At 38.3% G+C, this 10,587-nt stretch overlaps 1 protein-coding gene across 2 annotated transcripts in view; it reads right to left on the bottom strand.

Annotated features, from left to right (window-relative positions):
- Positions 1 to 581: 581 nt before the first annotated feature.
- Positions 582 to 10,587, bottom strand: part of KIF22 (kinesin family member 22) — a 30,152-nt gene continuing 20,146 nt past the window's right edge. For both annotated transcript variants that reach the window (XM_053695310.1, XM_053695311.1), the window contains 4 exons: positions 3,408 to 3,469; positions 2,982 to 3,179; positions 2,721 to 2,780; positions 582 to 1,322 (listed from right to left, as the gene is read on the bottom strand). In XM_053695310.1, coding sequence (XP_053551285.1) covers positions 1,296 to 1,322; positions 2,721 to 2,780; positions 2,982 to 3,179; positions 3,408 to 3,469 — 347 coding nt within the window. In that variant the 3' untranslated portion in view covers positions 582 to 1,295. The remainder of the gene's footprint in view (positions 1,323 to 2,720; positions 2,781 to 2,981; positions 3,180 to 3,407; positions 3,470 to 10,587) is intronic.

Below are 10,587 nucleotides of genomic sequence, written 5' to 3'. Positions count from 1 at the left end.
CAACTTTCCAATTTACTTCCATTAAACAAAATGTGCACAGTCTTTTATATTTACAATTTTTGAGTCACCAGATCCTACTGAGCATGTGCAAGAATTCAGACTATACGTATATGCATTTGTGATTGGCTGATTGCTATCACATGGTACAAGGGGAGTGGAAATAGATAACTGAAATTTGTTAAATTTGTTTACTACCGTTAAATTGCGAAGTTATGTCTATTTCCACACCCCCTGTATCATGTGACAGCCATCAGCCAATCACAAATGCATATATGCTGTGAATTCTTGCACATGCTCAGGAGTTGGTGACTCAAAGTGTAAATATAAAAAGACTGAACCTTTTGTTAATGGAAGTAAATTGGAAAGCTTGTTTAAAATTGCTGCTCTATCTGAATCATGAAGTTTAATTTTGACTTTAATGTCCCTTTAAGATGGAAATACACCTGATAATGTGCAGACAGGGAGGTCACCCTACATTAGACAGGAACCCAACACAGTCCGAGCCTGTCCTGATAATGTACAGTCAAGAGGCAAGGGGAAAGATTTGGAAAAGTTAAAGAAAAAAAACACAATATAAAATGTATGTTTAAATAAAAAACGTTTATTGATACAAAGAAAAAGCTAGTTTTGCTAACAGAACTGAAATTTATGAAGCACCTGATCAAAAACCACAGCTAACTTCATACTTAGCAAAAATAAATACTATGTTTTACACAACTTTTCCAGGTTCACCCTGGCAGTTTGTACTCAAGTTGCCCTCATCGTATTTCATTGATAGCACGAGCACAAACTGCAAGGGGGCGTAAAATGCTGAAGTAGAATATACACTTCAGTTCTGCTATGGAACAGCCTTAAAAAGGTTTTAGAACTTATGCAGCTTGAAAAGCATTTCCTCCCCATGGGTGCCAGAGTGGCGTACAACACACTGCGTGACAATGCATTCTAGTATCCTCTGGCAGTCTTGGGGTTAATCACCCACAAGGTGTTAAGAGCAAAAAGAATTTGTCGAGTGATTTTAAAGTCTTATTTTCTATTTACAAAAGTGGTTTCTGCAAGTAATTATCTGCTACTCACAAACCTTCATTTGAGCCAAGAACTCAAAAATTAAAATTCAGTCTTAAAAAAAAAAAATATAATACATTAAAATCAGCTCCAGGACAATAAAATCAGCTCCGGACGTATGTTTGAAGTTGCTCCAGAGCGTTTGCCTACAGATCTCCGGCAGCCATGAGATACAGTAAGATTACATGTGGATGGGTTAAAATAACGGCTTGTAGAATCCAAACGATCACGTCTCAGCTGGCGATGCACAAGATATTTGCCTGTGGAAAGAGCGATAATGAAATGCAAGTGAACACAGAAGACCTTTAAGTAAAGCATTTTAAACCTTTGACCCTTTTAATATTGAGCAAAGATGGCCACAAAATCTAGTCAGAAGGCAACAAACAGCCCAGCATCTCTGTGATTGAGCAATAATAAAGTTAAACGTGTCCATGTCCTGACTGAACTGGTTGTCACACTTACAGGTGTCCCTCGCCACTAGAAAAGTATAGCAGCCCTTAAAATTGTAAGTATGTCTCTTTCAGGAACTGACAGGTGTAAATCCTGCACTTTCAGATGCATAATATGAAAGGTTTCTAGTACAATGTCCCTTTCAAGAAGCTCAAATGAAATCCAGACACACCAGTGCTACTATACAATAACGTTTTACAGGTAGATTAAGTAATTGGAATATAAATTAAATTGTTCTAGAACAGCTACATAAATAAATACCCATATCTCACACCCCCTACGTATAAAAAAAAAAAAATTGTGTATCACCACACTATAAGAGACTACAAGCTTGTATCTCCCTACCCTTCGGTTATGCATAGTGACACAACTTTTTTTACTCTGATGAGATTTTTTTTTTTTTTTTTTTTTTAAGTGAAAAACTTTCTGCAGGTCATTTTTAAATAAAATTCAATTTTAAATTAGGTAGTTACACTAAAGCACCAGTTCAATTGTAATGTGTTAGTTAACTGTAGAATAAAGCAATTTTTAAAGTTTTATAATATAGTGCAGTAATTGAAAATTGCATTGCAAATTAGCTGCAGACACTAAAAAAGGTGCATTGTTTATATGAACGTTTTACATTCAGAAAAAAAAAAAAAAACAGCTTTGCAGACTGAAAGGCTAGGGGACGGGTTTGAAACGATCTGAGAGCCTGTCAATTAATGCACTACTACTACTTTTTCAGCGCTACTGCATATTTGACTGTTCACTTCAAACAGCACGTTACTCTGGAGGAAATGTGATAAGGAAAATTTACAGTGCAGTCAGAGAACAGCCTAATGTGGAGCAGCGCTGAAAAGTTAAAAATCGCTTACAGTTCCTGTTTGCGTCCAGTTTTCTGCGAGGACATCTCAGATCACTGTATGTTCTATCTAGGAAGCTACAGGATCACAAACTATTAATGGATTGCAGTGTGCACCAAGACATGAAGATACTGAAGTATGTTAACCACAGCAAGTGTGTGTGTGTGTGTGTGTGTGTGTGTGTGTGTGTGTGTGTGTGTGTGTGTGTGTATTAATCCTTTCTAATCTCAATATAGGGTTTTACGGGCACAAAAAAACCCAAAAAAATCCCTTAAATTATAAAACAAAAGAAACAAGCTACTACAAAGACAAAAAGGCCCAAAGAGGTCAAACAAACACAAAAAGTATATTTAAACTGCTTACCTTTATAAACGAGGATACTAATTTGGCAGACATTCCTTCCATGGAGGACAGATCCTCCACCTTCACAAAATAAATACATATATGATGAGTTACATTTTAAGACTGTTGATACTGCTTTGAAAACTAACTGGCTGTAGACTGGTACCCATTAAGATCTACATTCAGAAACACAGGCTCTACGCTTGAAGCCTATTTCCCCACAATAGTGAAGTTTGGATTTAAAATCATAACTTGTGTCAGTCCTGCATCCCTCTTCCCCACCTGCTTGAATGGTCCGTTGACCTCTCTCCAGCCCACAATGAGTTTCGCCTTTTTGTCTCCAATTTTTTGCAGAGATTTCAATTCTTTCACAGTGCCGCAGTTGAGCAGGTTAAGTATTTTCTCACGACCACTCTCCATCAGGTCCGGTCGCAAATTAACATCCCAGCTAGGCTCATTCTCACGGTTGTCACTCTTTGTCTGGAGGGTAAACCAGGATATGCACTAAGTTCACACTGTAAAATTACACGAACCATTCTAAAATGAAGTTTGCCAACTTGCCGGCTAATGTAGAATGAGGTTGTTTAAATCAGAATAGGAATAGTCTACATTAGACAAGTCAGTCAACTGCATCTGGGATTTTGCCAGATCTAATCAAATGTCTAGGAGCAGCTATGGCACCTGACAAAATACACAATTAACCCTTACCAAAGTAGTCTTCTTGATTATTGGGATGCCCTCATCCAGTGTGCTGTGCAGCTGGTTGCTTTCTGATAAGAGAGAAGAAAGTGTCTTTAGTGACATGTTCAGTAAGACAGCTGCGCTGCATTAGCTGGCATGTAAATAGCCCTAGCTAGTGAAAAGATGTCAACAGGTTAAAGAGACACGATTCTGCTACTCATCCAGAAATAAATCTTAGCTATAGTGTAGCTTAAAATGATCTCCCCTTTAATATCTTCCCAATGATTCTTTTTAGCGGTAATAAATTTGTTTCAAATGAAAAAAGTAAATTGCCTATTTTTAAACTGCTGCTTTTGCCTTTTAAAACCACATCTATACAAGAAATATTTTGTATTTTCTATATAACAGCGATGTGAGCTAGAGGCCCCAGTCTCCCAGTGATGTGAAGATTGTACCCAAGCATAAGTGATAAGACAAGACATTTGTGTAGAGATAAAGTTGGCCTGACCTTCCTGCAAGCTAAGCCCTTTTAAATAGATTGTGTTTTTTAAAGAGACAGTGAAAACTTTGCCGATATGTTACACAGCAGAAATGTATTGTAATTACAGAGTCCTAAAGCGACACTAAACACAATTTTCTTTCATGATTCAGATAGAGCATGCAATTTTAAAGCAACTTTCTAATTTACTCCTATTAATTTCTCTTCGTTCTCTTGCTATCTTTATTTAAAAAGCAGGAATGTGATGCATTTTTGGTTGAGAACCTGGGTTATGCTTGCTTATTGGTGGGTAAATGTAAGCCTCCAATAGGCAAGCACTATCCATGGTGCTGAACATAAAATGGGCTGGCTGCTAAGATTCATATTCCTGCTTTTAAAATAAATATAGCAAGAGAACAAAGAAAAATTGATCATAGAAGTAAACTAGAAAATTGCTTAAAACGTCATGCCTTATCTCAATCATGAAAGAAAATTTGGGTTCAATTTCCCTTTAATGTTTAGGTCAATAGAAAAAAATCCTCCCACAATTTGCCTTATATGGAAGCCAAAACTGGGGCTCTATAGTCTGCAGACAAAGCTACTCATAATGTGGCTACAAAGTGCATTGTTTTGCAACAAAGACAATTTTGGACAGATTGGTAGCAGATTTAGCCTTGAAGCCAGCAAATGCATTTCAAGATCTGAGAATTAGAAAGATTTTTTATTTTCCCTTTTCATTTATCAGTGAAAAACACAAGTTTCTGAATATAGAATGCAGCTAAAGCTTACCTGCAAAACAATTCATTTTAACACCCATTAACCCCTTTAATTCAGGCATAGTTTTGATGCAGCAAGCTCCCCCTGGACATTTCCATATATGGAAGGTGCTAACAAAGCCATAGCAGAATGCACTCATGCATGGAAGGGGGCATAGTCACATGACACCTGACTAAAGCAGTGCACGGTATGCTACTGAAGCTTGCACAAAGCATGTGACATTATCCCTATGGAAACAAATCATAGCAGTGCCTGTTATCCCTCCTCAACAGCCATTACTTGCATATGCAATTACACATGCACACTGTTACGTGATACCTCAGGGTTTGGAGTAAAGCAGATAAGGGGGTGGAGTTGGCTACACTAAAGTAATTTTGCAGATTTTTGGACATTTTATTAATAACTAACACTTCAAGGGACACTGAACCCAAATTCTTTCGCGATTCAGATAGAGCATGCAGTATTAAGCAACTTTATAATATACTTTTTTGGTTCAGTACTCAGGACAGCACTTTATTGGTGAATGAATGTATCCATCAATCAGCAAGAACAAACCAGGCTGTTTACCAAAAATGAGCTGGCATCTACACTTACATTTCAAATAAAGATACCCAGAGATGGAAAATTTAATAGGAGTAAATTAGGTTGCATGCTCTGAATCACAAAAGAAAAAAAATTTGGGTTCAGTGTTTACCCTTTTATAATAAGCACAACTCAATGTTTTATAGAACTTCACCTCTTAAGGACATGACGGAATTTTTCCGTCATAAAACAATTGAGCAAACTGAAAGCTGTGTCCTTAAAGGGACACTAAACCCAACACATTTCTTTCATGATTCAGACAGAGAATACAATTTTAAACATTCCAATTTACTTCTATTATCTAATTTGCTTAATTTTTTAGATATCCTTTATTGAAAAATAGCAATGCACATGGGTGAGCCAATCACACAAGGCATCTATGTGAAGCCACCAATCAGCAGCTACTGAGCATATCTAGATATGCTTTTAAGCAAAGAATATCAAGAGAATGAAGCAAATTAGATAATAGAAGTAAATTAGAAAGTTATTTAAAAACTGCATGCTCTTTCTAAATCATGAAATAATTTTTTTTGTGTTTCATGTCCCTTTAAGATAAAAGCAAATTTTATGCTACACTGTCAATTTCAGAACAAGTGTTAACTGAATTATCGATTAATGTTAAGATTAACATCCCCTGGTGTCATTCTTCCCTAAAATAAATGGGAATTAACGCATCTATAAACTATATTCAGACTATTCTATACTCAAAAAAAAAGAGTGGAGGCGGGGCAAAAAAAAAAAATTAATGGATTGGCCGGATCATATTAAAATTCCCACAAATTCTATATCTACTACAAACACCAATACCTATTCCTGAGAAATAGACACTTCCAAAAGCTGTAGAAAAAATAAAAACATGACTCCTAAAATCCAGGGTTGTCTCGGAATGCCTTGCCTGAACTCTTATAGTATAGAACAGCAATACACCTACAACCAATCCTGGATTGGTATTTTCACTCACGCCAGGAAATATGGGTCACTATAGAACTAGATATGTTACCAACTTCACATATTCGCACCTTTTGCTGGGTGTTGAAACACATCACCTCTCACCCCAAACCTGAAAAATTACAGAAACCCTTAGAATCTGGGATAAAGCCCTCATACAATTCCCCTACTTATCTTCCAGACCATCACCACTCAAACTACTGGGTGGCAAATTGATTAGGGCCCTCACATCCTTTAAAAAGGAAATTTATGCTTACCTGATAAATTTATTTCTTTGATACGATGAGTCCACAGATTTCATCCTTATTTGTGGGATTATGCCTCCTGGTCAGCAGGAGGAGGCAAAAAGCACCACAGCAGAGCTGTATATATAGCTCCTCCCTTCCCACTCCAGTCATTCGACCGAAGTTAGGAAGAGAAAGGAAAAGCCAAGGTGCAGAGGTGTCTGAAGTTTAACAAAAATAAAGACCTGTCTAAATAGAACAGGGCAGCCCGTGGACTCATCGTATCGAAAAAAGAAATAAATGTATCAGGTAAGCATAAATTTCCTTTCAAAGATACGATGAGTCCACGGATTTCATCCTTACTTGAAGGATACAATACCAAAGCTATAGTACATGGATGAAAAGCGAGGGACAAGACAGGGAACCTAAACGGAAGGCACCACTGCATGAAAAACCTCACTCCCAAAAACATTCCAGCCGAAGCAAAGATATCAAATTTGTAAAAATGAAAAAATTGGAAGACCAAGGCGCAGCCTTGCAAATCAGCTAAACTGAAGTATTTTGTTAAAATGTCAGAGGAAGCAACAGCCCAGGTGGAAGGAGCCGAAACTCTTTCAGAAGGCTGCTGACCAAGTGTCCACCCCTGGGATATGGAACGCTGACAGCAAGAAAGAAACTGGGCTGAAGCCAACTGAGGCCAGACCAGAAGAGCCTTGAAGCTCGCTCTAAGTTTCAGGAAGTCTAAAAGAAGAACAGATTCCGCTAGACTCCAGAGACAACTATCATAGAAAAGAGTCCCTCGTCTCCGGATCAAGAGTTATTTGAGGAGACAACTTTGCAAAATCTTCGTTCCATTGCCCGAGTATGATTAACCGCATAGGTCTGAGGCAGAACGAACAAACGGAAAATTAAGTGACACAAGGCGCTGCTCATTTTATAAAGCTTAGAAGGATGAAAAGGTTGAGGGACCTCACCGAGGATTGACCTGCAACCCTCAGGTTCTTACAGAGCTCAGCTCCAGTGCCTTAGCATGCTGAGCCATCTGTCCGGGCTAATGTCCATTGCCGTCACCATCAGCCTGAATTCAATAACACAGGCAAAGAGAATGACTGGGGTGGGGGGGGGGGGGGGAAGGGAGGAGCTACACACATATACACAGCTCTGCTTCTGTGCTCTTTGCCTTCTCCTGCTGACCAGGAGGCGTAATCCCACAAGGGTGAAATCAGTGGACTCATCGTATCTTGAAAAACAAAACCACACATAAAAAGAACTCATTGACCTACCAATTCATCATATAGTTGAAAACAACAAAGAGGAATTATTCAAGGCCTAGACTGCTTTAGACAATGGTTTACAGAGTCCATAACTTCGTCCACAAACAAACTGAAGCAGAAAATATGACAAGACCCATGACTAACTATAAACGTCTCTGCGTTACATCACGCCCACCAAGACATACAATTTCTCTTATTTATAAACTATTGATTCAAACTCAACCAGGCTACACTCACCCTTAGAGAGCTGGGGGGGGGGGGAAATCTAGGCATTATTAAACCTGTTCCCAGATCTTTCAATCCACAATAAAATCCTCAATATATTTAAATATAGTAGAGCTTAATATAAAATTATATAGATGGTACACTATCCCCTATTTCCTAAAATTACAAATACATGCTGGCGATGCGGCCATGTAGGAAGCTGAATGGCTCATGTGTGGTTGTGGTGTTCCACTATCCAAGACTGAGAAAAAAAAACAAATTTATACTTACATGATTAATTATTTTCTTTCCTGTCAGGGAGAGTCCACAAATGAATTACTGTTAACACCCGGCCACCAGGACAAAGCTATAAGTATCCCTCCCACTTCCCTTCCTCCCCCAGTAATTAAACAGAGGAAAACGTAGGAAACACTAGGGGTTTAGAGGAGCCAGAAGAACAGGGGAGGGGAAAAAAAAAAAAAAAAAATCTAGTTAAAGGGACACTCAAGTTAAATTAAATTTTCATGATTCAGATACAGCATGTAATTTTAAACAACGTTCCAATTTACTTCCATTAAAAAAAAAAAAAATGTGCACAGTCTTATATTTACAATTTTTGGGTCACCAGCTCCTACTGAGCATGTGCAAGAATTCACAGACTATACATATATGCATTTGTGATTGGCTGATTGCTATCACATGGTACAAGGGGAGTGGAAATAAACATACTTTAAAATTTGTTATAATAAAAAAAAAAAATCAAAAAAAATCAAAAAAAAAAAATCTACTAATTTGAAGTTCAGACTAAGTGCTATTGCATTGTCGTGTTATCTTGCATTTGTTGATTATGCAAATCTAATGTGTTGACTGGTCCTTTAAGCATACATTGTTTTCTTTTCAATGGTAGGGAGAGTTCACACATTACTGTTGGGAATCCAATACCCAAGCTAGAGGACAAAATGTACAGGAAGGGAACAAGGCAAGTGGACCTAAATTGAAGGCACTGCAGCTTGAAACACTTTTCTCCCAAAGGAAGCCTCAGTTGAGTTAAACATCAAATTTGCCTGTAAGACCTTTCTCCCAAAAATAGCCTCCGAAGAAGCAAAGTATCAAATTTGTAGAATTTAGAAAAAGTATGAAGCGAAGACCAAGTCGCCACCTTACAAATCTGTTCAACAGAAGCCTCATTCTTAAAAGCCCATGTGGAAGCTACCGCTCTAGTGGAGTGAGCTGTAATTCTTTCAGGAGGCTGCTGGCCAGCAGTCTCATAAGCTAAGCATATTGTACTTCTTAGCCAAAAAGAAAGAAGTTGCCGAAGTCTTTTGGCCTCTCCTCTGCCCAGAGTAGACCACGAACAAAGCAGATGTTTGACGAAAATCCTTCGTAGCTTGTAAATAAAATTTTAAAGCACGAACCACATGAAGATTCTGTAATAGACGTTCCTTCTTTGAAGGATTATGACATAGTGAAGGAACAACAATCTCCTGATTGATATTTTTATTAGATACCACCTTAGGAAGAAAACCAGGTTTGGTACGTAACACTATCTTATCTGCATGGAAAATGAGATAAGGGGAATCACATTGTAAAGCAGATAACTCAAACTCTTCGAGCCGAGGAGATAGCTACTAAAAACAGAACTTTCCAAGACAAAAGTTTAATATCTATGGAATGCAAAGGTTCAAACGGAACCTCTTACAGAACCTTAAGAACTAAATTTAAACTCCATGGCGGAGCAACAGGTTAAACACAGGCTTGATTCTAACTAAAGCCTGACAAAACGCCCTGACGGTTGTGCAAAAGAATAGACAGAGCAGAAATCTGTCCCTTTAAGGAACTAGCTGACAATCCCTTCTCCAATCCTTCTTGGAGAAAAGATAATATCCTAAGAATCCTGACCTTACTCCATGAGTAACCTTTGGATTCACACCAATGAAGATATTTACACCATATCTTATGATAGATTTTCCTAGTGACCAGCTTTCGAGCCTGAATTAAGGTGTCAATGACCGACTCAGAGAAACCAAGCTTTGATAAAATCAAGCGTTCAATCTCCAAAGCAGTCAGACGCAGAGAAATTAAGTAAACGCTACGAAATTTTTACAGTGTGTATAATAGACTAAAATAGCATTGCACCCACTTGCAAATTGATGATTAACCCCTCAGGCTCAAAAACGAAGCAGAAAAACTGTAAAACCTACCTGCCCATAAAACTACTTTTGCAGGCACAAAAACCCTTTACAGAGGTCCAATATGTCAGGGGACTCCTTCAGGGAAGCTGGATGTCTCAGAATGTAAAAACTACTGCACAATTAGAGCGCGAAAATAGGCCCCTCCCACCATGCACTCAAAGTGAAAGGGCCATAAATAACTACTCCTAGGAGAAATCCATTTTTTGCTTTTCATCTTACCGGTTTTGGCCAGGAAGTGAGCACTAACCTAGGGTGAAGACCGTAAGTACACACACCGCTTTGGCGCTCGTAACAGGAGGAGGTTCCGAGATTGACATAACCGCCGTTGAAGGCGGACACAGGACTCAGCTGTGATATCGAGCAGGACGCAACGGCATCAAGTACGAAGGTAAAGTGACTGATCCATAGTCAGCCTATTTGTATGCTTGTTTTATATGATCCGGATAAAAGACAGGTCTGATTACTGTGGTTGTTGTGCACTATATGCTGTTTGATCATATGAACTCCGGCTACAGAAGCACTGTTAAT

The sequence above is a fragment of the Bombina bombina genome, chromosome 11 (genome assembly GCF_027579735.1).
Source record: "Bombina bombina isolate aBomBom1 chromosome 11, aBomBom1.pri, whole genome shotgun sequence".
NCBI classification, from domain to species: Eukaryota; Metazoa; Chordata; class Amphibia; order Anura; family Bombinatoridae; genus Bombina; species Bombina bombina.
The sequence above is the reverse complement of the archived record's forward strand: the minus strand, read 5'-3'. Positions and strand labels throughout refer to the sequence as shown.